The sequence below is a fragment of the Dreissena polymorpha genome, chromosome 1, assembly GCF_020536995.1.
Source record: "Dreissena polymorpha isolate Duluth1 chromosome 1, UMN_Dpol_1.0, whole genome shotgun sequence".
Taxonomy (NCBI): Eukaryota; Metazoa; Mollusca; class Bivalvia; order Myida; family Dreissenidae; genus Dreissena; species Dreissena polymorpha.
In genome coordinates this window covers 168,123,248-168,151,029 of record NC_068355.1, presented here as the reverse complement: position 1 = coordinate 168,151,029, position 27,782 = coordinate 168,123,248, and the positions used below count along the sequence as shown (strand labels likewise).

The 27,782-nt window shown below is 36.2% G+C and overlaps 1 protein-coding gene across 1 annotated transcript; it reads left to right on the top strand.

The window, feature by feature from the left end:
• Window positions 1-506: 506 nt before the first annotated feature.
• On the top strand, window positions 507-27,298 carry LOC127860252 (uncharacterized). The gene is made up of 10 exons (XM_052398191.1): window positions 507-582; window positions 11,481-11,555; window positions 11,721-11,780; window positions 11,972-12,013; window positions 12,629-12,673; window positions 15,477-15,521; window positions 20,858-20,983; window positions 21,178-21,255; window positions 23,073-23,117; window positions 27,158-27,298. Exons 2-10 carry the CDS (start codon window positions 11,546-11,548, stop codon window positions 27,193-27,195), a joined length of 489 nt encoding a protein of 162 aa, XP_052254151.1. The 5' UTR covers window positions 507-582; window positions 11,481-11,545; the 3' UTR covers window positions 27,196-27,298.
• The last annotated feature ends 484 nt before the right edge of the window (window positions 27,299-27,782 follow it).

Sequence of the window (27,782 nt, the reverse complement as noted above, 5' to 3'; positions counted from 1 at the left end):
TAATAACCACACTATAGTTTTACACTGTAAATTTTTTAAGTTTTAATTGTTTAAGTATCCTCATGTCTCGCTGAAAAAAAAATCCATTTGATATTTTATAAAAAAAGCAAACTATATGATGCATGTACAAAATCAATTCTTGAACATATAAAATACATGTAATATTATTGCAAATATTTCCTGCATATCTTATGTAATTATATATGTCAATAAATCATAATGAATAATGATATCACGATCATGCTGACAAAATCATTTCATTTTGTTTTCTTCATTACAATGTAAGGTATATTATAATCATTAACATCTCATTTCAATGTCATTTTAACATGAGAATACTTATAAACCTACTTTTTATGCAGCAGAACTTAGCCCTGCAAAAGCTGTTAAGTTATATAATAGCTTACAGGTTCTGTTTGTGAATTCATAAATTTCTGATAATCATTCCTTTTAATCATACATTTTAAGCAACACATATTATCTTGTGCTTTGTTTCCTCAGTAAAATCCATAATCCAGAAGTTTGACAGAAAAAGTAAAGACCTGTGTTGTGGATCAAGTTCAAAACCAGAACAGAAGAAAGGTAATCACAAGCAACATTTTATTTCTATATACAATACTTAAAGACTTACAGATTTAAATCCTAACCTATTAGGATGGCACTGCTGCACTTCAATCTTTTTTAACATGCTAGATTTAAGAACAAGAGGGCCAAGATGGCCCTTGTTTGCTCACCTGAGAGGAGTCGGTTCATTCAATCTTTTCCTAATGTCAAACTTGACCTAGATATTGTCCAGACAAACATCCTGGTCAAGTTTCATCATTATTTCATCTGCGAGTTATGATCAATGTACCTATGAAGTTTCATGATCCTAGGCGTAAGCATTCTTGAGTTATCATCCGGAAACCATTTTTCTAAGTTGAGTCACCGTGACCTTGACAGCCATTGTGTAAATACGTTTTTTGGCACTGTGACCTTGACCTTTGACTTAGTGACCTGATAATCAATAGGGGTCATCTGCGAGTAATGATCAATATACCTATGAAGTTTAATGAACCTAGGCATAAGCATTCTTGAGTTATCATCCAGAAAACATTTTACTATTTCAGGTCACCGTGACCTTGACCTTTTACCTAGTGACCTGAAAATCAATAGGGGTCATTTTAGAGTCATGATCAATGTACCTATGAAGTTTCATGATCCTAGGCATAAGCATTCTTGAGTTATCATCTGGAAACCATTTTACTATTTCGGGTCACTGTGACCTTGATGTTTGACCTAGTGACCTGAAAATCAATAGGGGTTATCTGCGAGTCATGATCAATGTACGTATGAAGTTTCATGATCCTAGGCCTAAGCGTTCTTGAGTTATCATCCGGAAACCATTTTACTATTTTGGGTCACTGTGACCTTGACCTTTGACCTAGGGACCTGAAAATTAATAGGGGTTAACTGCGAAGTCATGATCAATGTATCTATGAAGTTTCATGATCCTAGGCATAAGCGTTCTTGAGTTATCTCCGGAAACCATTTTACTGCTTTGGGTCACCGTGACCTTGACCTTTGACCTAGTGAACTGAAAATCTATAGGGGTCATCTGCGAGTCATGATCAATGTATCTATGAAGTTTCATGATCCTAGGCATAAGCCTTCTTGAGTTATCATCCGGAAACCATTTTACTATTTCGGGTCATCGTGACATTGACCTTTGACCTAGTGACCTGAAAATCAATAGGGGTCATCTGCGAGTCATGATCAATGTACCTATGAAGTTTCATGATCCTTGGCATAAGCGCCCTTGAGTTATCATCCGGAAACCATCTGGTGGACGGACGGACCGACATGAGCAAAACAATATACCCCCTCTTCTTCGAAAGGGGGGGGGGGGCATAATGAGAAAACTGCCCCCCTCCCAGCAGCCATGTTATTCAACTGACCGGAACCATTTTTAAACTCAACTCTCGTATCAAGGAAACAAATGTTCTGAGCAAATTTCATGAAAATTGGGCCAAAATGTGACTTCTACTGTGTTCACATGTTTTCACGATATATATACACTGTAACTCCAATATAACGCAGATGACGGGGTCCAAGCTACGCAACAGCGTTATAAACGGACAGCGTTATAAGTTTTGAGCTTATTTATTTAAGGGGCTATAAAAACAGGTAAAGTATAGCCTATAAGATAGGTCCTGTGTATCGTCATGCTGTGTTGTCATCCGCAAATACATGCATATAAACCGAATCGAACGATAACAGTATACATACCGCTTTTCTAATGTGCACATTTATCCGATAATCCAATATAATTACATCACTTACGAAAAAATAATGTTTAACATTTATGACAAGAAATATGTTTACGAACTTAGTAAACAAATTCATATGCCTACGCCATTTTTCAGAAAAATTAGTACAGTGCATTATGGGACACAGCTTTCATTGGACGAGCGAATTTAAATTTAGATTGAATGCAATACGATACATGTACAAAGAAATGTTTTATTGCGTCATATGCAGCATGTAAAAAACGTGCTTTCCTTAACTTTCTGATAACGGGCAAAAAATTAAGTGCATCTCTGTTAACTATTACACTGCGTTAGCATGTAAATAAATCGTCAGGATTTTTTTATTAATTTTTCGTATATGTACTGAAACATTAAACACACACAAAGATATTTTTATTTATCAAGCATGTGTTGCATATAATAAACGATAAAACACTTACACAGCCATAGTTTATACAATAAAATACAATACACGATAAATACAAAACATAAACAGGTAATCGTTTTAAAGAACTTTAATTTGATAATTATTCCGCTTGCACTTGCCTTATTGAAATTAGCGCACCAAACCGCTCTGATAGGGAATACATGTAATAAACACAGACACGCGAGTTTTCACACCTTTATTGACATTACACAACAGATTAACACCAATTAGCTGTCGAGTGTCGTTTAACCTCTAATCGATTAAAATCAGTTAAACGGACGGATAAAGCAATCAAGCTGTGATCGCCAGCTTCTTTGAATTTATGAAAATACATGAAGTTGCATAACATGGATTTGAATCATTATGGAAGGTTGGAGAAAAAACGGGATCCAAGGACCCCTCGCGTTATATTGGACACAGCGTTATAACGGACCGCACTATATTGGAGTTACAGTGTATAGAGAAAAATGCCCAGCCCACTGGCGGCCATGTTTTTTCACCGATCCCGACCATTTTCAAACTCGTACGAGATATCAATAAAACCAATGTTTTGACCAACTTTCATGATGATTGGGCAAAAATTGTGACTTCTAGAGTGTTAACAAGGTTTCTCTATAGCCAAATAGGGAAAACTGCCTCATATACATATAGAGAAAAATGCCCCGCCCACTGGCGGCCATGTTTTTTCACCGATCTCGACCATTTTCGAACTCGTCCGAGACATCAATTGAACTAATGTTTTGACCAACTTTAATGATGATTGGGCAAAAATTGTGACTTTTAGAGTGTTTACAAGGTTTCTCTATAGCCAAATTAGGAAAACTGCCCCGCCCACTGGCGGCCATGTTTTCAACGGATCGGAACCACTTTTGAACTCAACCAAGATATCATTAAGACAAACATTTTGACAAAGTTACCTGAAGATTGGGCATGAAATGTGACTTCTACAGTGTTTACAAGGTTTTTCTTTTTTTTAACCTAGTGACCTAGTTTTTGACCCGGCACAATCCAGTTTTGAACTCAGCCGAGATTTCATTGGGACAAAGCTTCTGACCAAGTTTCATGAAGATGGGACAAGAAATGTGGCCTCTAGAGTGTTTACGAGCAAATGTTAACGGACGGACGGACAAACGACGGACAAAGACCGGTCACAAAAGCTCACCTGAGCAATCAGGTGAGCTAAAAATTAAATATAATCACACAGTCTGTTTTTTATTACCATTCTGTTGGTCTGTAATCCGTCAGGCTGGTTTTGATGGAATTAAAGGTAGTTTGTGCCAATAATTCTATGAGTTATTTTGTTTTGTAACCATTGTTAGTTTGTCTCTTTTGATATTATGAAAGGCAATCTGAAAATTGTGTTCCATTCTTTCTTCTCAAACTGTATAGTTTTTGAGATCATTTTTCTTCACCAGCTGAGATTGCAGAATTTTACGTATATAATGTATATACACATTGTTCCTTATGAGTAATCAAAAATAAATTTAAGATATTGTGGCAGGAATGGCTTAAAAAAGAAATATTGTAATAAAGAATATTTCAAAAATGTTGCGCTACAGTTCTCTCCATTTTTTGACATTCATAACACCATGAGTTATATGGTGCCAGTATCTAAGACACATACATAATTTTCACCCTTAGGAATGCATGTGATAATGCCTCGAGTTTGAGTTACAGATAAAAAAACAACAGGTTTGGAAAGCATGGTTCACTGTTTTCACAATGTAAAGGACATTTTTTGTTGAAAAAAAATGATAAAAATCTGCAATGAAACCAGATGTGCAAGGGCTTTTTTTACACACTCTTTAAAACTTTGGGCGCTTCATCAATTGAAATTTTGCCATCATAGTTAGGTTACTTCTTAGTTTTTAACTTTTGGCAGCCTTTGGAAGAAATGAAAAGATCAAAATCAGAATCTGAGCAATGTCTTGCTATATGATTTTGTATAAATGTTTGCCATTTGGTTTAGAATTAACATTTGGTGAGTAGTAAGTCTCATCATTTTTTCACATTTTAGAGAAGATATTGTTTAGGACAAGACATGATTTTTTAGATTACAGAAATATTTACATGATTTTACACCTTCTGAAATCCAATTACCGTAAAAATGCAGTCATAAGTCAAGATTTTTTTCCTCAAAAATTTGATTAAATTTACAGTCTCGACTTATGAGGTCGTCCATGAAAAATAATGATGACATTCTACTAAGATCAATCGCAGATCCCCGCAGAAATGGTTAAAGTTGTTGTTGTTGTTGTATAAACTTGTTGAAATACGACACACAAAATTTCCTCTTTTAACTGATACTTACCAATTAATATAACCACAGTTTTCCGCAACATTTCCCTCGTTTTTATTTTCATAATTTAATCCAAAGTTTTCATGTAAGCTGGTGTTTTTTTTTACAACTGAACGTGTAAACAAAAGATCGAGTCATTTTTAAAGTAGAGCGAGAATTAGCAACCTGTGTGAATTGACAGTTTGACGTCGTCAAAGGAAAGCCGCTTCCTGTCAAGAAGCCATAAAGAATCACCCTTCTTGCCGATAAAATAAAATTTCTTTAATTTGTGAAGCGACATGTTTAACCAATCGCGAGTTTGTTATTCACTGGCAATCGTCAATTATGTTTGAGCACGTGCATACTAAGCTCTTTGAAACTGTTATGTAGAACAAAGGTGGAGTTAGAGGTCTATTGGTTATGTCGATCATTGTCATAAAAACGTGTTTATCGAGGAACTAAGCAATTGTTTTGAAAGTCAGATTAAAAGTACAAAGATTTGATTACAGTGATCACAGTGTGTCATCGGATTATACGTTTGTGGATTATTACTAGCGTGGACAATTTAGTGCAAACTTTATAATAATAATTTATTAATTTGACTAAAACATTTGATTTGTGAAAATGCCTCAAAAATGCCAACGCCATGCGTATGACAATACGTTTAAAATACGCGTGATAGAATTTGCAGAGCAATCAATTAATAATAGTGCTGCTGAACGCGAGTTTGGTGTTTCGTATGTCGTTGATGTGTAAATTACGATGTAGTACATGTATATAAGTTCTGGTTTCCTTTGTTGTTTTTTTGTTTTTACGTGGTTCATTATGATTTGCTTGTCTATATTTTAATATATTTTCGATTTCCTAAATATATATTGAAGTACATAATACACGTGTCCTCTATGTCTACGTCGCACAGTGCTATATTGACTTCAAGGTTTTGTATAGAATAAAAACTTCCAGTACATTTAAAATTGCGTCTGTTTATGAAATTCTTGCACGGACAATTTCTGACTCGACTTATGACTTGGACATATTCAAAATCTCCGATTTTCGTTTCATTTTTTACCCCCCCCCCCCTCACTTATGAGCGGGTAGACTTATGACTGCATTTTTACGGTAGTTCTGGAATGTTAAGTGTGACCTTTCATTGAATTTAATTTTGACTGGTTAAGTTCATCCCTTAAATTGTTTAATTTATTTTTATTCTCTTTGCAGTAACAGATTTCTCGTGCTTCAATTTTACTCTGATTAGCGTCTAGGGTTATGTTATTTTCCTACGTTAATTATTATACAATATTTAATTGCCTCTTATAAAAAAAAATGATCATCTATAACAAAATTTAATATCAAATTTTGGTATATGCAGTAAAGAATCAAGGTTATAGATCAGAATAGAAGACTTCCTGATCACCTTATCAATTTTGGAATTGAGTACTTGAATGTAGTCAATATTTTCTAAAAGAGAATTAATGTGTTTCCACAAGCTTTGATGCAAAAAATCATTAAATACAACTTCAGTAGTTATGGCAGAGTAAATGATGCCATAAAAGTTCACATAGCCCCTATGGCAGACTTATCTATATTATTTAATATTATCCTGTTTGTCAACTAATTAAGCAATGTTTCACGGAAGCTGACGGGTAAACAAATAAATAAATGTTTGTTAACTAAAAGAAGCAATATTACAAGTGGGCCATCATTGCCCTGAAGTGCTCATCTGATTCTAAGGTTCCCAAATTGTTAAAGACTTAACTTGGTGACCTAGGTTTTGATCCCAATGATAATATGAATTTTCTAAGATTTGATCCAATGTCCTAGTTTTTTGACACATACTAGGCCAAAGAAAATAATATGTCTGGTTCATGTGACCCGACCAACCCTAATTTTTACCGCCGACCCTTAACTATTTTTCCCGCTCTGAGTACGAAAAAAAATTAAAAGAAAATAATGTTAAGGTGCGAAACTCATCGAGTTTGAAATTAACCAAGTACGAATTACGTCAATACGGTTATTCTTGTTTTTTTTCGCATATTACTTAATCCAATATGGCGGTGTCCACATGCTTGTTAGCTGTGACAATTGAAAGCTATCGACACCTTCAGAATGCTATAAAAAAGGTTGGGGCGTATAAAATGAGTTGGAAATATGAGGAACTGCAGCTACATGATGTTAGATAAACAGATTATATATGTGCATGGTTACATAAAGCTATGATACATACAGAGCTCCAGATAAAGTTTCGGGTCAATTAGTTTTCACTACAAGATTTTTTTCGCAATTAGTTTTTTTCCAAAGTTCATCATTTTCAATTTTTTTTTTTTTTTACATTAAGTTACAATGAAAAATATATAATAACAAACTGAACTTTTAACTCCATTGACCTTTGCATGTCAGCTAAAGGCTACCTGTCAATAATACCCGCAATGGGAGTTAGACAGTATAAATAGATATAAGATAGATACATAGCTACTGTGTGCATACCGGTCCCTTTCTGGATTTAAAAGCCCTCTCTCGCCACATTGTGTTTAATACAAGAAGACCATTTCAAATGAATATCGGCATCCAAGCCTTTAATCTGTAACCAGCGAAAGTCATTTTTCCATGCCGAAATCTGTTTTTGCGTGAAACCGGGATGTTTGGGTTTGGAGATCGTCGATACCACCTCATCAACCGCTTTTGACATTATAATATAATATACTGCCAACAATAGACTTTGTACTTTGTTCTCGCCATGAAATGAAACCAAGTATACTTGGCGCTGTCGCAGAATGAAGTTTCTTTTGAACTCATCCACGCTTTGCAGCTGACATGTTTAATTTTGTAAACAGAAGAGCGGAAACGGAAATGCAAATATTATTGGTTACAATCAACTAATTCACGGATCTGGTATCGGAAATCTCGTTATCATTTAACTTTCGCTGCGCAGATCTCGGAAATTCCGTACGATCAAGCGGCCGGTCATTATTCGGAACCGTCTGTCTCAATTAGTTTTGATACGATGGATTTTGATCTTCTTTTTGTTTTTCTTTAAAAACAAATCATAATTACGATAAAACAATGCTTATCTGGAGCTCTGTACATACAACATTGAACAATATATAAAAACAGGCCTCTCAACACTCGGAGAAAAAAAAAAGAAGGATATCAGTAAAACTGATGGATGCTCCCCAATGATGCTTTGTCGATATATGGTGTGATTGTGTGGAAAAAAGTGTGACCTTGAGAAAATCTATTATTAGCCTCAGTGACCTTGACCTTGACCCCAGTGACCTCAAACCTCATCAAAAAGGTAGAGGTCCATGCTAGGTCCCTACATCCCAAATTTTAAGAGATCGATCTAATATTAAAAGCGCTATGAGAAACTGTAACAACAGTGTGACCTTGAGAAAATCTATTATTAGCCTCGGTGACCTTGACCCCAGTGACCTCAAACCTCATTAAAAGGTAGAGGTCCATGCAAGGTAACTACATGCCAAATATGTAAGAGATCTGTAAAATATTGAAGGCGCTATGAGAAACTGTAACAAAATTGTGATGGAAAAATCTAATTTTAGCCTTGGTGACCTTGACCTTGACCCAAGTGACCTCAAACCTCATAAAAAGGTAGAGGTCCAGGCAAGGTACCTACATGCCAAATATGTAAGAGAATGGTAAAATATGGAAGGCGCTATGAGAAACTGTAACAAAATTGTGACAGAAAAATCTATTATTAGCCTCCGTGACCTTGACCTTGACCCCAGTGACCTCAAACCTCATAAAAAGGTAGAGGTCCATGAATGGTTCCTACATGCCAAATATGTAAGAGATCAGAAAAATATTGAAGGTGCTATGAGAAACTTTAACAAAATTGTGACGGAAAAATCTATTATTAGCCTCAGTGACCTTGACACCAGTAACCTCAAACATTATCAAAAGGTAAAGGTCCATGCAAGGTATCTACATGCCAAATATTTAAGAGATTGGTAAAATATTCAAGGCGCTATGAGAAACGGTAACAAAAGTGTGACAGAAGGAAGGAAGTAAGGAACACCAAACTGGCAACTATGATGCCCCCATATATGGGGAGCATAACAACAAAACGTTCCTACCCTACCTATTTTTTTTGCATGTCACAGGAAGCAGACATATTATTTTCTTTGGCCCTACTCAGATTTAAATTTCTTTTTGATATTGTCAAGATAAATATTCTTAGCAAGTTGGATCAAGGTTGAGTGGTAAATGTTGCTTCTAGAGTTGTAACAAGGTTTTTTCTAAGATTTGTCCTGATTGCCTAGTTATGGACATACATTACCAATAATTAAAGTTGGCCTAGAAAACATCAAGACACAGTTCGACACAAACAGGAGACAGGAAATCTGAGACTTCTGGAAATTATACTCGGATTCCTTGTTTTTGTGTCAAGGAAGTCCCTCTGACCCCTCAAAAATCATATTTGAATTGAAAAAAATTTCCTTGATTTATTTATTCGTTTAGCGAGATCAGAATGTACAAACTTGTGAGCTTCCAAAAAAATATGCCAGTCATCCTCCTTCCTGATTACACCGACAAAAACAGAGTGATTTGAAATTATTTATTTGGGTTCCCTGTCACAGTCCATGCTTGTAGTAAATAGTGAACTCTAGAACTCCGAATCAAACCAATCGTGGTCATTTTTCCAGGTATGTTTGCTAAGTTAAACAAGCTGTCACCAAACAGTCTCTATTCACTATAAAAATCATAACAATGTCTTAATTGTTTACACAATGCATAGAAAATGGGAACATCTGTGTACTCCTGCACTATACAATCATGGCCAGTTACTTGAGAAACTGATGATGGCAACAGATTGTAATTCTTGTGGAAATTGTGCTTTTCATGCATAATATTGTCAAAACATTTTTTACCCGTAAAGTGTTTAAAAAAATTATCATTAAGATGATTATATACAACTGTAAGTGCTTTGTTGAATTCTAAAACAAGCATTATTAAATTTGTAATCTGAATCACACTTCCGAATGTTTAAGCGACATTTATCAATTGGAGCTTCAAATTAAAAGTGCCCATGTTTTTCGTGTTTATCTTTTGTCCCTATAAAAATAAGCGAAAATATGTGCACAATTGTATTATAAACGTCATGTCATCCGATGGAAAGCGTGGGTGGATTGATTTTTGCGTAAAAACTTTGTAGCGCAGAGTTAGTTAGTGTCAAATACTGTCATTAGATAAACATTCTGACATTCTGAAGATTTATCAAGATTCAACCATAAACGTGGCCTCTTAAGCAGTATATATGTTTTATACGATTTAATCATGTGACCTAGTATTTAAACACATGTGACCCGAATAAAAACCAAGATGGTATCAAGATAAAGCATTCTGACCAAGTTTCATTAATATCACGAGCTATAAATTTTCCATTTTCAAGGTTTTTCTTGGTTATAACCTGGTATTGACTAGTTTTTAGATGCATGTGATCCTGATTCAAAACTGGTCAAACTGTCTGTCAGGGTAAACATTCTGATTAAGTTTCCTCGAAATTGAGTCATAAATGTGGTCTCTTGTGTGGTATCAAAATTTTAAAAAGATTTAAATTACCTTGTGACCTTGTTTTCAAATGCAGTTGACCAATTCATAATATGCCTTCTTTTTGCCCATTTTTATGGAATTTCATCGAGATTAAGTCCTAAATAAGGCTTCTATAGTTGTTACAAACATTTTCTAAGATTTGACCTGTGGTAACCAGGTTTTAGGACACAAGTGACTCAGATTTAAATCCTGCCTAGGAATTGTCAAGATAAAAATTCTGAGCAAGTTTTATCACACTTGAGTCATAAAAGTGTGTTCTAAAGTGAAGCAAATCTTAAGTTAAGATTTGACAAGCCTTCCGAGACCTTAAGTTTTTAGATTAACATGAGTCAGATTCTTTGCCAATATATTTTAAAGTTTAACATTCTGACAAAGTTTTATCAACTTGGATGAAAGATGTTGCCTGTAGATAAGTAAAATTTGACAACAGCATATAATGCGCAACAAATTCAGCATAGAATGATCACAAGAGCTCTGGATGAGCACCTCATCACAGGTGAGCTTAAAACACCAACAAACAACCTGCTTTTATCCGACTGGATTGAATAGAGTAATAAAGCGCTGAAGGCACTGAAGTTGTTCGCTATTGCATAATCTAAGACGCACCGAAAATATGATGCAATATTTAAACTTTCGAGGATAAAATAAGGCAGCTAACTGATGCACTGAAGTAAATTACTTTTTTCAATATGTAATACAACAAACATAAATATTCTGTGCGGTAAAACAGGAAGACCAACAAACAGAATGACTCTTTTGTTCTCTCTTTCTGAATGGATTTAAAAAGCATTTGAATTCTACATACAATGTTTTAGGCACATTTAATGGCATTGTAGTATTTTCTGATGCAAAGCCTTTATTCTCCAGTATTAATATGCAAATATAAATGAAGTATTACAATTATGCATCTTTCTTTTAGAGGAAATTGCTTCAAAAGGAACTTCAGAAGAAAAGCCTCCTGAGGAAGAACTAAGAAGGAAAAACATGTGTTCAGGTGATTGAGAAATGATAATTGAGTACTTGTGATAAATGACAGCAATACATAAAAATACAAATGTGGCAAAAATGAATTTTTATTGTATTCAAAACAAAATATATCAATAACATTAAAGTATTTGGGCACAATTGACGTACAATAAAACCTTTTTTTTTGTTTTAGATAATAATGCTCCAGAAGAAATTACAAACGAAACTACTAACCTAACGCAAGGCAGAAGAGGTAAAATCAGTATTATGCATATTCATACAAGTAACACTGAATGATAGAATCAGCTAAATAAAACTCAAGGACCTATATTAATAAGAAGGCATGGTTAGTTCAGCAAGTGTTGCCTGATGGGTTTGATCACAAATTTGTTACAAATTTGTAAATTAGCTTTAGATCAGATGTTTTTTGTTTTTGTTTCACAGGTGCAACAAAACAAAGGTTTAAAAAATCCATATTTCCTGGAGGTAAGATAACTACCGTATATTATAAAGCAAGAAGTGTGTACAGATAGCTTGATTGGTTGTAAATAGAGTTATCACCGACCATGATGTGCTGCATTTGAATGATATTGACTCTAAAGGCTGTTTTGTGGATCTTTTTTGTGAGAAACAGTTTCATATAGTTAAGCATTAGTTATTAAAAAATTCTTCAATATAATTGTTCATGGTCTGCTCTCTAACATATAAGTCTGGATTTGACTTTGAAAATAGTGCATTGTTTTTTTCTGGTGACACATCCATCTGTATAATGAACTGCCAGGTCATTTAAAAACCCTTCCATGTATCATGTAAAGTTAAAAGTGGACAAGCATTTTTTTGACAATAAAGTGCAGTATTTTGACCTCAAAGCTTGACCTTGACTTTAAAGGTCGCCAGGTGGTTCTCGCCCACAAAACACTGTTTAATAATAATGAACATTTGTGCCCTTGATAGATACCCTTGCATTAAGTACGCTTTTTTTCAGTTTTTGTGATGGACAACATATGTACATGTTGTATACAGACCTATACCAGAACATTACAGTGACAATTACAAACATGTTAAATAAATTTGCTAAATATTAAACATTTATGTTCACAGAATGTCCTGAGGACAAACAGTTACAATCAATGGCAGACAGAGAAGGTATTTTTATTAAATAAATATGTTGTTGCCTACAGGAACTAACAATAATTCTTATTTAAATTACTTTCAAGTGTCCTTACACATTGTGTAAGAGATTGGACAATTGTTCTCTTTAAAGTGATCTTATGGGCATTTTTCACTGTTGAATTGAGCTGAAAAGAATTTACAGGTCAAAAGAGTTAGTTAAAATGTGGTTACTGACAAATTATCTGCAACTCAACTTGCTACCAGTTGTTTATAAAAATATATTTTATATTTGATAATCTTACGTGACTCACCCAGTCCTCTAAGCCAAAATGATCCATTAAACAAAATTGTGTCTTTGTGTTGTATGAACGAATCTGCACTAAAACTAAATTAAGGTTCACGTCGTACATGCATGATCTGTTGTCAAACGAAAGTACGGTTGATATCCAAATGCTTTATTTTTCTCTTTCCGGGATATTGTTTTAGTATGTTGATGCTGCATTAACAAATATAAGAGTATATGAAGTAAAAACACCAAAAATAAACAACGGTTGCGATATACACCTATAAACTGTTAGATGCCCATAATATCACTTTAACTTACAGTCATATATACAGTCTTGGACGTAACCCACTTACTTTTTTTTGTTTCCAAACTAACCAACATGTCCGAAATAACTACACCTGGACACTAATTCAATTGTTAGGGTTCATCTACCATGAGCACTTATTGAGTAGACGCTTATCGAACAATGTCGTAAGTCAACCTCGCTGAACGTTTCAACTTATTATTACTGGGTGGAGAACTCACGGCGATAAATATATTTTAATCTCTTTTTGACGTTAGTTTGATGGCTAAATGCACAAATATAAACCAACAAAGGAGGATAAAAGTAACAACAACAATAGTACCCCCATTGGAGACATGTGCCCCCCCCCAAACATGGCTTTGAACTAGAGACCCCAATTTCAAAAGGGGTCATTTACTGTCCAAGGCAAATGCACATGTGAAGTATCAAGCCAATCTGTCAATTTGTTGACGGGTTATTGATCAGAAACAATTGTCACATTTATTGTGACAGTGACCATAACCTTTGACCTTGTGACCCCAATTTCAATAGGGGTCATCTACTGTCCAAGGCCAATGCACATGGGAAGTATCAAGCCAATCAGTCAATTGTTTTACGACTTATTGATCAGAAACGATTTACCTACTTATTGTGACAGTGACCACGACCTTTGACCTAGTGACTTCAATTTCAATAGGGGTCATCTACTGTCCAAGTCCAATGCACATGGGAAGTATCAAGCCATTCAGTAATTTGTTGACGAGTTATTGATCGGAAACAATTGTCACACTTATTGTGACAGTGACCTTGACCTTTGACCTAGTGACTCCAATTTCAATAGGGGTCATCTAATGTCCAAGGCCGATGAACATGGGAAGTATCAAGCCAATCAGTCAATTTGCTATGAGTTATTGATTGGAAACGATTTGCAAACTTATTTTGACAGTGACCTTGACCTTTGACCAAGTGACCCGAATTGCAATAGAGGTCATCTACTTTCCAAGGCAAATGTCCATGTAAAGTATCAAGCCAATCGGTCAATTCGTTGACGAGTTATTGATCAGAAACGAACTGGATGACTGACAGACAGACAAACCGACACCCAGCAAAACAATATACCACCTCTTCTTAAAACGGGGGCATAAATAATATGAACATTCAAGGAAATAAAGTTCCAACTGTCTTGGAAAATAAATTGACCCTTGCTTTGTTTTGATGAGGTTTAACGAATCATGACATGCGCAGAATGCCAGGTCATTAAAAAACCCTTCACTGCATGGTAAAATTAAAGAGTGGACAAGCCTTTTTTATACGCCCGTTTTTAAAAAACGGGATGTATTATAGTTTCACCCTTGGGGGGCGGGCGGTGTCCACAGCAGTGTCCGCTCTCTAATTCAAATAGTTTTCATCAGATCTTCACCAGACTTGGTCAAAAGTTGTATCTAGACAATATCTAGGTCAAGTTTGAATATGGGTCATGCCGGGTAAAAAACTAGATCATGGGGTCACTTAGTGCATTTCAAGGATTTAGCATGGTGTCCGCTCTCTAATTGAAGTAGTTTTCATCCGATCTTCACCAAATTTTGGTCAGAAGTTACGTCTAAATGATTTCTAGGTCAAGTTCAAATATGCGTCATGCCGGGTCAAAAACTAAGTCACTAGGTCACTTAGTGCATTTCAAGCATTTAGAATGGTGTCCGCTCTCTAATTGAAGTAGTTTTCATCCGATCTACACCAACTTTGGTCAGAAGTTGTATCGAGACAATATCTAGGTCAAGTTTGAATATGGGTCATGCCAGGTCAAAAACTAGGTCACAGGGTAACTTAGTGCATTTCAAGGATTTAGCAACTTCAGAAGTTGTGTCTAAATGATATCTAGGTCAAGTTCGAATATGGGTCATACCGGGTCAAAATCTAGGTCACTTAGTAGTGCATTTCAAGCATTAAGCATGGTGTCCAAAACCTTCAAACGGGCGTATCTTGTGACGTTTGGCACTCTTGTTTTACAATAAAGTGCAGTATTTTGACCTCAAAGCTTGACCTTGACTTTAAAAGTCGCTAGGTGGTTCTCACGCACAAAACAGTTTTATAATAATTAACATTTGTGCCCTTGATAGATACCCTTGCATTAAGTACGCTTTTTTTCAGTTTTTGTGATGGAATCAGTGATATGTGCATGTTGTATGCAGACCTATACCATAACATTACAGTGACAATTACAAACATGTTAAAAAAATTTGCTAAAAATTAAACATTTATGTTCACAGAATGTCCTGAAGACAAACAGTTACAATCAATGGCAGACAGAGAAGGTATTTTTATTAAATAAATATGTTGTTGCCTACAGAGACAAAACACAATTCTTATTATGCCCCCCTTCGAACAAGAGGGGGTATATTGCTTTGCACATGTTGGTCGGTCTGTTGGTCTGTCTGTCGGTCCGTCCACCAGGTGGTTTGCGGATGATAACTCAAGAACGCTTGGGCCTAGGATCATGAAACATCATAGGTACATTGATCATGACTTGCAGATGACCCCTATTGATTTTGAGGTCACTAGGTCAAAGGTCAAGGTCAAAGTGACCCGAAATAGTAAAATGGTTTCCGGATGATAACTCAAGAACGCTAAGGCCTATGATCATGAAACTTGATTGGTAGATTGATCATGACTCACAAATGACCCCTCAGGTCACTAGGTCAAAGGTCAAGGTCACAGTGACCCAAAATAGTAAAATGGTTTCCAGATGATAACTCAAGAACGCTTCGGCCTAGGATCATGAAACTAAAGAGGTAGATTGATCATGACTCGCAGTTGACCCCTATTGATTTTCAGGTCACTAGGTCAAAGGTCAAGGTCACAGTGTCCCGATATAGTAAAATGGTTTCTGGATGATAACTCAAGAACCCTTATGCCTAGGATCATGAAACTGCATAGGTACATTGATCATGACTCGCAGATGACCCCTATTGATTTTCAGGTCACTAGGTCAAATGTCAAGGTCACGGTGACCCAAAATAGTAAAATGGTTTCCGGATGATAACTCAAGAACGCTAATGCCTAGGATCATGAAACTTGAGAGGTAGATTGATCATGACTCGCAGTTGACCCCTATTGATTTTCAGGTCACTATATCAAAGGTCAAGGTCACAGTGACCTGAAATAGTAAAATGGTTTCCGGATGATAACTCAAGAACGCTAATGGCTACGATCATGAAACATCATAGGTACATAGATCATGATTCGCGATGATTCCTATTGATTTTCAGGTCACTAGGTTAAAGGTCAAGGTCATGGTGACCCGAAATAGTAAAATGGTTTCCGGATGATAACTCAAGAACGCTTATGCCTAAGATCATGAAACTTCATAGGTACATTGATCATGACTCGCAGATGACCCCTATCAATTTTGAGGTTACTAGGTCAAAGGTCAAGGCCATGGTGACCCGAAATAGTAAAATGGTTTCCGGATGATAACTGAAGAACGCTTATTCCTAGGATCATGAAACTTGATAGGTAGATTAATCATGACTCGCAGATGACCCCTATTGATTTTCAGGTCACTAGGTCAAAGGTCAAGGTCACGGCGACCCGAAATAGTAAATGGTTCCTGGATGATAACTCAAGAACGCATATGGCTAGGATTATGAAACTTCATAGGTACATTAATCATGACTGGCAGATGACCCCTTTTGATTTTCAGGTCACTAGGTCAAAGGTCAAGGTCACAGTGACAAAAAACATATTCACACAATGGCTGTCACTACAACGGAGAGCCCAAATGGGGTGCATGCATGTTTTACAAACAGCCCTTGTTTAAATTGCTTTCAAGTGTCCTTACACATTGTGTAAGAGATTGGACAATTGTTATCTTTGTGTAAGAGATTAGACAATTGTTATCTTTAACTTACAGTCGCATATACAGTACAGCCAAGGCGGAACAAACATTATCCGCGGCTACGCCACGGCAAGATTATTAGTATGTGGCGGCCGAATCGTGTGTTCACGTGGCGAATCGCTGCGGCACTCGGCATCGTTCCGCGCAACGACGCCGAGCCTGTATCAACCTCGCATACTTTCGCGGAGTGAATCCGCCGCATACGTATGCGGCAGATCAAGTGAATAGATATACATCTACATGTTCATTTGTGTAGCATAGAAACCTAGATTTACGCCACTTTCGTAGTTATTAGTTTCATGTTATAAAGTGATATCATGGGCATCATACAGTTTATAGGTGCCTATCGCAACAGTTGTTTATTGTTTGTGTTTTCACTTATATACACATATATTTGTTAATGCAGCATCAACATACTAAAACAATATCCCGAAAAAAGGAAAATAATGCATTTGAATATCAACCGTACTTTGACAACTGACGACAGAAATTATTCGATTTATATAAAATAAAGTATGTTGATAATGTGTTATGATTTATGCAATCAAATAACAATAGTTATTTATAGTAAAGATTTTTGCCATTTACTCCGGACTTACGTTGTCCTTGTAACACTGCTTGATCATTTAAAGTATTCTCATGGTCATCTCACAGTTAATAGGTGTCTATCGCAACCGTTTTCTATTGTTTTTGTTTTCACTTAAGATACACTTATATTTGTGAATGCAGCATCAACATACTAAAACAATATCCAGGAAAGAGAAAGTAATGCATTTGTATATCAACCGAACTTTCGTTTTTCCCATTTTACGACAGAAAGTATTCAATTTACGATGTGAATTTAGTTTTAGTGCAGATTCGTTCAAACGACACAAAGACACTATTTTGTTTTACGGATCATTTCGGCTTAGAAGAATGTCCAGTCATAAAAAATATCTAATTTTATAAACAGCCGGTAGCAAGATGAGTTGCAGCTAATTGTCAGTAACCACATTTTCACTAACTCTTTTGACCTGTTTATTCTTTTCAGTTCAATTCAACAGTGAAAAATGCCCATAATATCACTTCAATATAAAATAATAATGAAACGGTGCAGTTAATAGACGCACACAAAGTAACTTAAACTGCTTAAGCCGATTCTAAAAATGACAAAGATAAATTATTATTGAAATTGAATTAATACATGCCCTTGATTATCGTGTTTTGTTTTGATGACTTCGATTTTTGTTAAATTTTCAGGATTACAACAATTTGTTTATAAACGGGAATGCACTCACTGAAACACAACAGCACGCTTTTTTATTAACTATGCTATCTATTTTATTTTGAATCCGCGCACATTAAATATTATGATTTGACATATTATTATAAATGTTCTTTTAATTTTTTTTAACAACTAATCATTTAAAAAAGATTGTTTATTTTATGATACATGTACGCATCGACTCGGCGTCATGTCGCGGATAGAGGCTTGCCTCGGCATGCCGCGGCGGACCGATGCGAAGCTTCGCGGCGAAATTCAACTTGCCGCCGCATACTCACACGGCTTCAACAGCTGACGCGGCATCGACTCGTTTCGCCTTGCCGCCGCTGATCGCGAAATATGTTTGTTCTGCCTTAGCTGTACTGTACAGTCTTGGACGTAACCCACTTACTTTTTTTGTTTCAAAACTAACCAACGTGTCCGAAATAACTACACCTGGACACTAATTCAACTGTTAGGGTTCATCTACTATGAGCACTAATTGACAAGACGCTTATCGAACAGTGTCGTAAGTCAACCTCGCCGGACGCTTCAATTTATTATTACTGGGTGGAGAACTCATGGCAATAAATGTATTTTAATCTCTTTTTGATGTTATTTTGATGGCTTAACGCCCAAACATAAACCAACGAAGGAGGATAAAAGTATTCAATCTTCTTGGAAAATAAATTGACCCTGGCTTTGTTTTGATGAGGTTCAACCAATTATGACTTGTGCAGAATGTCAACAGTTATTGAAGAAGTTGACTTGGAAACGCAAACTCAATGATCTCATGGCCATCAAAATCATGATGCCAAGTATTGAGGAATTTGATCCTGAACCTGCAATAGCTGAATGGCTGATACGTCTATACCATTAATTAAGTAAAAAAAACTGTTGTGTATATTTGATATGCAATCAAATAGCATGTACTAACTTAAAAATATAGTTTATCTGTCACGAAACAAAGAAAAGAATTTCAAATGTGTATAATACTGACTGTTAGATGTCCAAGGCATCTGGGAAAAAGCGTTGAATCGGGGACAAACTAATAATAATGTTGGAGAGGTGTCTTGCTTCCAGGTGTCTTTAAGTGTAGCAGTGTTGTAACATTGGCGTTGGCTGGGCCCCCTTGTCCAACTCTTCTTCAGCTTCAGTTTCAATCCAGTGACAAGGAGATGATGGTCCAAAACCATGTGTGCTCCACGCCTGGCACGTACATCCTGGAGAGAGCGACGGAACTTCCTTGCAATGCACAGGTGGTCAATCTGGTTCTCCGTTTACCGGTCTGGTGACACCCAAGTTGCCTTGTGTATCCTTCTGTGATGGAAAACACTTCCTCCGATGACAAGGTTACTTGTGGCACACAGGTTGGCAAATCTCTCCCTGTTGTCGTTCATCTCGCCTCACCCTTGCTTCCCCATGATCTCCTCACACCCTCTGTTGTCAGTGCCGATCTTGGCGTTGAAGTCACCAATTAGGGTGATGAGATTTCTCTTTGGTCTGTCTTGTATGATGGTTGACAGTCTCTTGTAAAAGTTGTCCTGATCCTCTTCACTGTCGTTTGTCGGGGCATAGCACTTGATTATGTCCAAGTTAATCCTCTTCATCTTGGTAAGAAAAGAGGCCGTTATGATCTGGTCCGTGTGCCTCCCACCTGATGAGGGCTCTCTGTGCCGACTTGGAAAGACTGAGGGCTACTCCATGGGTGTGTGCTGCATTCTCCTGCTCATGCCCCGAGAACAACAGTAACTCACCGGAAGTCAGTTGCTGCTGCCCAGAGCCAGTCCATCTTGATTTTTGCTGATCCTTAGGATGGTGAGGTTGAACTTCCTCATCTCTGCGGCCACTTGTGCTGTCTTTCCGGTCTCATACTATGGTTCGGACATTCCATGTACCGATGGTGGTTGTAGTCCTGGTGGAGATGATGGTCTTCAGCCTGATAGCTTCCAGTTGACACTGGCTTTCACCGTCCGGCGTCATAGGTCCTCCAGCTGGAGGTCCACCTTCTCCCAGAACCGTGATGTATGTTGTTATTCTCTTTGGCGTTTCTGTGGCAATAAGGTTTCAACAGGGTAGGGTAGCTAGCCCTACACCCAATCCTCCTCCTTTTTCAGCCAGGGCTTGGGAACATCCTTGGCGGAGTTATAGATATTTATAGGAGGTCATTTATATAGTCAAGTGGTAATACACCAAAAATATGATGCAATTTTTAAATTTTCGAGGATAAAAAAATGCAGCTACAAACTGATGCACTGAACTAAATTACTTTTGTCAACGCGTAATACAACAAACTTAAAATATTCTGTGTGGCAAAACAGGAAGACCAACAAACAGAATGACTCTTATGTTCCCTCTTTCTGAAGGAATTTAAAAAGCATTTGAATTCTACATACAATGTTTTAGGCACATTTAATGGCATTGTAGCATTTTCTGATGCAAAGCCTTTATTCTCCAGTATTAACATGCAAATATAAATTAAGTATTATCATTATGCATCTTTCTTTTAGAGGAAACTGCTTCAAAAGGTACTTTAGAAGAAAAGCCTCCTGAGGAAGAAAATATTTTTGTTTTAGATAATAATGCTTCAGAAGAAATTACAAACGAAAATACGGACCTTAAGCAAGGCAGAAAAGGTAAACTCAGTATTATGCACATTCATACAAGTAACACTTAATGATAGAATCAGCTAAATAAAACTAAAGGACCTTATTAATAAGATGGCATGGTACGTTAGTTCAGCATGTGTTGCCTGATGGGTTTGATCACCAATTTGTTACAAATTCGTAAATTAGCTTTAGGTCAGTTGTTCTTTGTTTTTGTTTCACAGCTGGGTCAATTATCAGTCAAGTCAATGAAGTCTTTGGTGCAGTAAAACGAAGGTTTAAAAAATCCAAAATTTCTGGAGGTAAGATTATTATATTATAAAACAAGAAGTGTGTACAGATATAGCTTGATTGGTTGTGAATAGAGTTATCACCGACCATGATGTGCTGCATTTGAATGATATTGACTCTAAAGGCAGTTGTGTAGCTATTTTGTGTGAGAAACAGTCTCATATAGTTAAGCATTAGTTATTAAAAAATTCTTCAATATATTGTTCATGGTCTGCTCTCTATCATAAAAGTCTGGATTTGACTTTGAAGATAGTGCATTGTTTTTTTCTGGTGACACATCCATCTGTATAATGAAATTACTGCCAGGTCATTTAAAAACCCTTCCATATATAGTAAAGTTAAAGAGTGGACAAGCCTTTGTTTGACAATAAAGTGCAGTATTTTGACCTCAAAGCTTGACCTTGACTTAAAAGGTTGCCAGGTGGTTCTCGCCCACAAAACACTGTTTAATAATAATGAACATTTGTGCCCTTGATAGGTACCCTTGCATTAAGTACGCTTTTTTTCAGTTTTTGTGATGGACAACATATGCATACATGCCATAATTTTTTAGGTCCAAAGCGGGACATTCCATAAAAAATTGTCGGGACATTTGACCAAAAAGCAGGACACCTAAAACGATCTATCATTATTCGAGACTTTTATTCAAGACATATAACATCTGATATGAAGCATGAAATCTAAAACATAACAATAACAGTTTTATTAAATAAGACAATAGCAAACAGCGAAGATAACATTCATATTTTTAGATGACAAAATCTGGAACATTACGACAACAATACTCATTATATTACTTTCAATGGCAAACATTAACGCAGGGGAGGCTATCCAGTACACTGAAAGTACGGGTTACAGTAAACTATCTACCGAACAGTTACAACAGCTTGACACGGAATGCGCGGCTGTACACATTTCCGAGGTAGGTTTTTGGTGGAAGCAAACCGTCTTTGTTTTTATTACAATAACACAAGACAAGATGGATACCACTTTTACTTTTTGTTGCGATGTTTTTTTAAGCATGTATCCATGAGCAGTTTGTTACTTGTCAATTGTCGCTGCTTAATTAGAGTAGGGTCAAACTGTCATGCATAGCACCTCGATGTTTTAAGCTTAATTGGAGTAGGGTCAAACTGTCATGCATAGCACTTCGTTGTTTTTATTACAATTACACCCAATTACACTAGACAGGATGGGTATCACTTATTGGACTGTTTGTTGCGATTTTGGTATATTGCACATTCGGATTATCCCGCTATTTTGGAACTAAACATTGAATGTAAAAGACTCATTAATGACGTAGAGTTAATTTTACAAAACAATTGTTATGTAAACCGTTTCAAACAAAGACATTAACAAACACATTTTCAACATTTATTTTATTATACTACAACTATCGATAGCAATAAGCGACCACTATCTTGAAGACCACCATGGTGTGAATGCCTGATAAAATCAATAATTAGCCGATAAATCGCTGATAAGGTGTCATAAATAACACTGGTACACACGAGAAGTAGAATCGGATTGTAAATTGGGGGCAATAGAGGGATTAGCGGTGGTAAGTGTTAGCGAAACAGAGCTTGAATAGCGAATTTTATTGGAAACCTATAGGCCTTACATCGCTTTTTTACGAATGTCGGGACAAATCATCTTATATCGGGACGCCAAGACAAAGGGCCTCAAAGCGGGACTGTCCCGCTGAGATCGGGACATCTGGCATGTATGCATATGTACATGTTGTATACAGATCTATACCAGAACATTAAAGCGACAATTACAAACATGTTACATAAATTTTCTAAAAATTAAACATTTATGTTCACAGAATGTCCTGGAGACAAACAGTTTCAATCAATGGCAGACAGAGAAGGTATTTTTATTAAGTAAATATGTTTTTGCATACAGAAACAAAAAACAATTCTTATTTAAATTGCTTTCAAGTGTCCTTACACATTTTGTAAGATATTGTACAATTGTTATCTTTAACTTACAGTCACATATACAGTCTTGGACGTAACCCACTAACTTTTTTTGTTTCCAAACTAACCAACATGTCCGAAATAACTAGACCTGGACACTAATTCAACTGTTTGGGTTCATTTCCCATTAGCACTAATTTAGTAGATGCTTATCGCACAGTGTCGTAAGTCAACCACACCTGACGCTTCAACTTATTATTACTCGGTGGAGAACTCATGGCGATAAATGTATTTTAATCTCTTTTTGATGTTATTTTGATGGCTTCGCCCAAACATAAACCAACAAAGGAGGATAAAAGTATTCAACCATGTAAGAAAATAAATTGACCCTGGCTTTGTTTTGATGAGATTCAACGAATTATGACTTGCGCAGAATGTCAACAGTTATTGAAGAGGTTGACTTGGAAATGCAAACTCAATCATCTCATGGCCATCAAATTATGACGCCAAGTATTGAGGAATTTGACTCTGAACCTGCAATAGCTAAATGGCTGGTATGTGTATACTATTTATTAAGTAAAAAAACTGTTGGGCCTAAATTAAAATTAAGTTTGTTTGCCCTTTACCGACCGACCCACTTTTTACACCCCTACCCAAACAATTTTTTTATTTTCGTATTTTTTGCCGATCATAAAAGAGCCGTCTGCAATATTTATTCGTGCGCGTATTATCCCTGTTCATTCTTAACGCACCTGACCGATATAGGTTACTTTGATAGTTGGAATTTCATATGCTGATTGAGCTTGTCGAGTCAATGCCGAATAACAACTGAATTACGTTTTGGTTTGCGAATGTAGCCAAATATATACGATTTTACGTTGCTATCCAGTATCCACACATCTCTCTTGAGCACGCCTGGTTTTACACACGTTCAAGATGGCAGCAAGCAGACGAGAAATTGCGTTGAACGGCGAAAATGATAAATAACATTCAAGTTAAAGACCGATATCATATGGTTATTAGGATATAATATAATGAGTGTGTCAGTTAACGCAAAATACTACGGTTGAGATACAAAAAAATTATTTATTAGGAATCTGCACAGAGAATGTGCGTCACGGAAACGAGTGTTGGAAAATTGAAGTTCAGTCTAAGCAAGAGGCTACTCACAAAGTAAAAGCATGTAAGATGAGTATCGTTTGAAAATGAAAAGAGACAAGCATGTTTTGATTTATATGCTAGTAGATCTGTGTATACTCAGATTCATACGCATATTCTGCTTTATTATGTTTGTCACGCTGTACAGTTTACTGAGATAGGTTGTCAAGTGGCTGCAAGATATTGAAAGGTAAACAAATTAAATGAATTAATATACTATTTTAACTCTATTTAATACATCATTAAGTTTTGTGATTAACACAACAAGAACAATAAAGCCTGTTTGTTAATATTTTTTAATGTTTTCCCCATATGATATTTAATTAACAAATTTAAAATTACTGAATTAAATTAATACTCTTAAAGAGGTTATGATTAAAATAAATGGTGTTTATAAGAATCTATAGAGTATTGCAAGTTTAATATGCATGGTAAGAAGACATTAAAGCATTATAATATAACTAGAGCTTTGTCACAGACGTGACAAATACCCACACATGCCGCATTGACACATAATATTTTGCATGTCGTCTTCACAAAAAAAAGCGGACACCATGCTCAATTTTTAAAACGCACTAAGTGACCCCTTGACCTAGTTTTTGACCCAGAAAGGCCCATGTTCTAACTTGGCCTTAAGATCATCTCCATAAAACTTCTGACCAAGTTTGGTGAAGATCTGATGTAAACTACTTGAATTAGAGAGTGGACACCATGCTGAATGTTAAAAAACGCACTAAGTGACCCCGTGACCTAGTTTTAGGTCCGGAATGGCCCATGTTCTAACTTGTCCTAGAGATCATTTAGATAAAAACCTGTGACCAATTTTGGTGAGGATTGGATAAAAACTACTTGAATTAGAAAGCGAACAACATGGTGAGGTTTAAAACGCACTAAGATACCCCGTGACCTATTTTTTGACCCGTCATGACCCATATTCAAAATTGACCTAGACATGATCAAGATACAACTTCTGACCAATTTTGGTGAAGATTGGATAAAAACTACTTGAATTAGAGAGCAGACAACATTGTGATGTTTAAAACGCACTAAGTGACCCCGTGACCTTGTTTTTGATCCGGCATGACCCATATTCAAACTTGACCTACACATTATCTAGTTACAACTTCTGACCATGTGTGGTGAAGATCGGATTTAAACTACTTGAAATAGAGAGCGGACACCATGCTCAATGTGTAAAACGTACTAAGTGACCCTGTGACCTAGTTTTTGATCTGGCATGGCCCATGTTTAAAACTTCGCCTTCAGATCATCTAGATAAAACTTCTGATCAATTTGGTGAAGATCCGATGAAAACTACTTGAATAAGAGAGAGGACACCATGCTGAATGTTAAAAAACGCACTAAGTGACCCCGTGACTTAGTTTTTGACCCGGCAATGCCCATGTTCGAAATTGGCCTTAACATCATCTACATACAACTTCTGATCAAGTTTGGTGAAGATCGGATGAAAACTACTTGAATAAGAGAGCGGACAACATGCTTAATGTTTAAAACGCACTAAGTGACCCCGTGACCTAGTTTTTGACCCGGCAAGGCCCATGGTCGAACTTGGCCGAGACATCTTGTAGATACTACTTCTGACCAAGTTTGGTGAAGATTGGATGAAAACTACTTGAATAAGAGAGCGGACAACATGCTGAATGTTTAAAACGCACTAAGTGACCCTGTGACCTATTTTTTGACCCGGCAAGGCCCATGTTTGAACTTAGCCTAGACATCATGTAGATACAACTTCTGACCAAGTTTGGTGAAGATCGGATGAAAACTACTTGAATTAGAGAGCGGACAACATGCTGAATGTTTAAAATGCACTAAGTGACCCCGTGACCTATTTTTTGACCCAGCAAGGCCCATGTTCAAACTTGGCATAGACATCATGGAGATACAACTTCTGACCAAGTTTGGTGAAGATCGGATGAAAACTACTTGAATTAGAGAGCCGACAACATGCTGAACGTTTAAAGCGCACTAAGTGACCCCGTGACCTAGTTTTTGACCCGGCAAGGCCCATGTTTGAACTTGGCCTAGACATCATGTAGATACAACTTCTGACCAAGTTTGGTGAAGATCGGATGAAAACTATTTGAATTAGAGAGCGGACACTTAATACAGACCAAGACAGGACAGACAGACAGACCGACCGACAGACAAGTTCACTCCTATTTTATTTTAATTATACCCCCCTAAACTTCATTGTGGGGGAATAAAAATGCTGTCAAACATGAAGTTAAAAGCAATTTTAATTCTGTTACGTATAATCATATTTATAATGCTTAATGTTTTCCAATTTCATGGTTTATCACGCTATTATTCCCAATTTCATGGTTATTCGCGCTAATTTTCCCAATTCAAACGACACAGACAGTAAGAAATAAAAGCAAAAAAATCACTATTATTTGCAAGAAAACAACAAACAAGATATGGCCAAGCTACATGTACATAGGGCTTCGTAAACTTTAACAGTGCTTTAATAACAGTGTTTTAAATATTCATAGACTATAAGGGTATTAAAAATATAGTTTCTTAAATAAAATAGAATAATTTTCCTACCTACCTACCCACCTGTAAAATCTTGGGTCGGTAAAGTGCAAACCAACAATATTTTAAGTGTGGCCTTGTGTATATTTGATATGCAAATTTGATTACAATAGTAGTATAAGATTCAGATGACTCAGAAGTTGGGAGAGAATAGTGAACCTCTTGTTCTATTTAAGTACACGGGTATTATTGTAAGTTTGACATTGACATTGCATTTTCTTTATCCAGATATTTACCTGGACAATTTTAATCACGAGTACATTATTTTTTCCAGACCGCATTCAAGAGTGTACTTTAAAATTTCGGACCTGAATGTCAGAGACTCAGACACTAAAAATGGTGAATTGGAGATTCAGAAGACCTTGTGTTGAATTTATACTGTGAATAAAATCAGAATAAAGTGATTGTTTCATTACACTTTATTGTTGTATGTTTCTTCAATACAAAAAAAGTAACAAATGTTACAGAATGAAATTTTTAATCAGGCTAGTTACAATTGATTCAGGCAGGTGAAATTTCCAAGCTGGTATCCCGACTGGGCTAGTGCTTAAAAAAAATTAACCCCAAGACTGCATATAATGAAACACAAGTGCAAGCTAAATATTGCAGTAGCCTATTGTCACACATTTATTGAGGTTTACTAGCTGATCACAGAGGTTTTTCTGCTACGTAAAAAATGCCGTATAATGGACCCGATCCCAAAGCAAACGGACCCGATCCCAAACCAAAATTGTACACAAATTCCAATTATAAAAAAATATTTATTTTTTTCTTGGAAAGAAGTTACTAATGACTTAGGATTATTAGACTCTATATCTCATTTTTTTAAACAACCTACAAAATATATAACCATAATTTATATGATTTGGATCCAAAATGGCCAGTAAAAGACTTGTGTC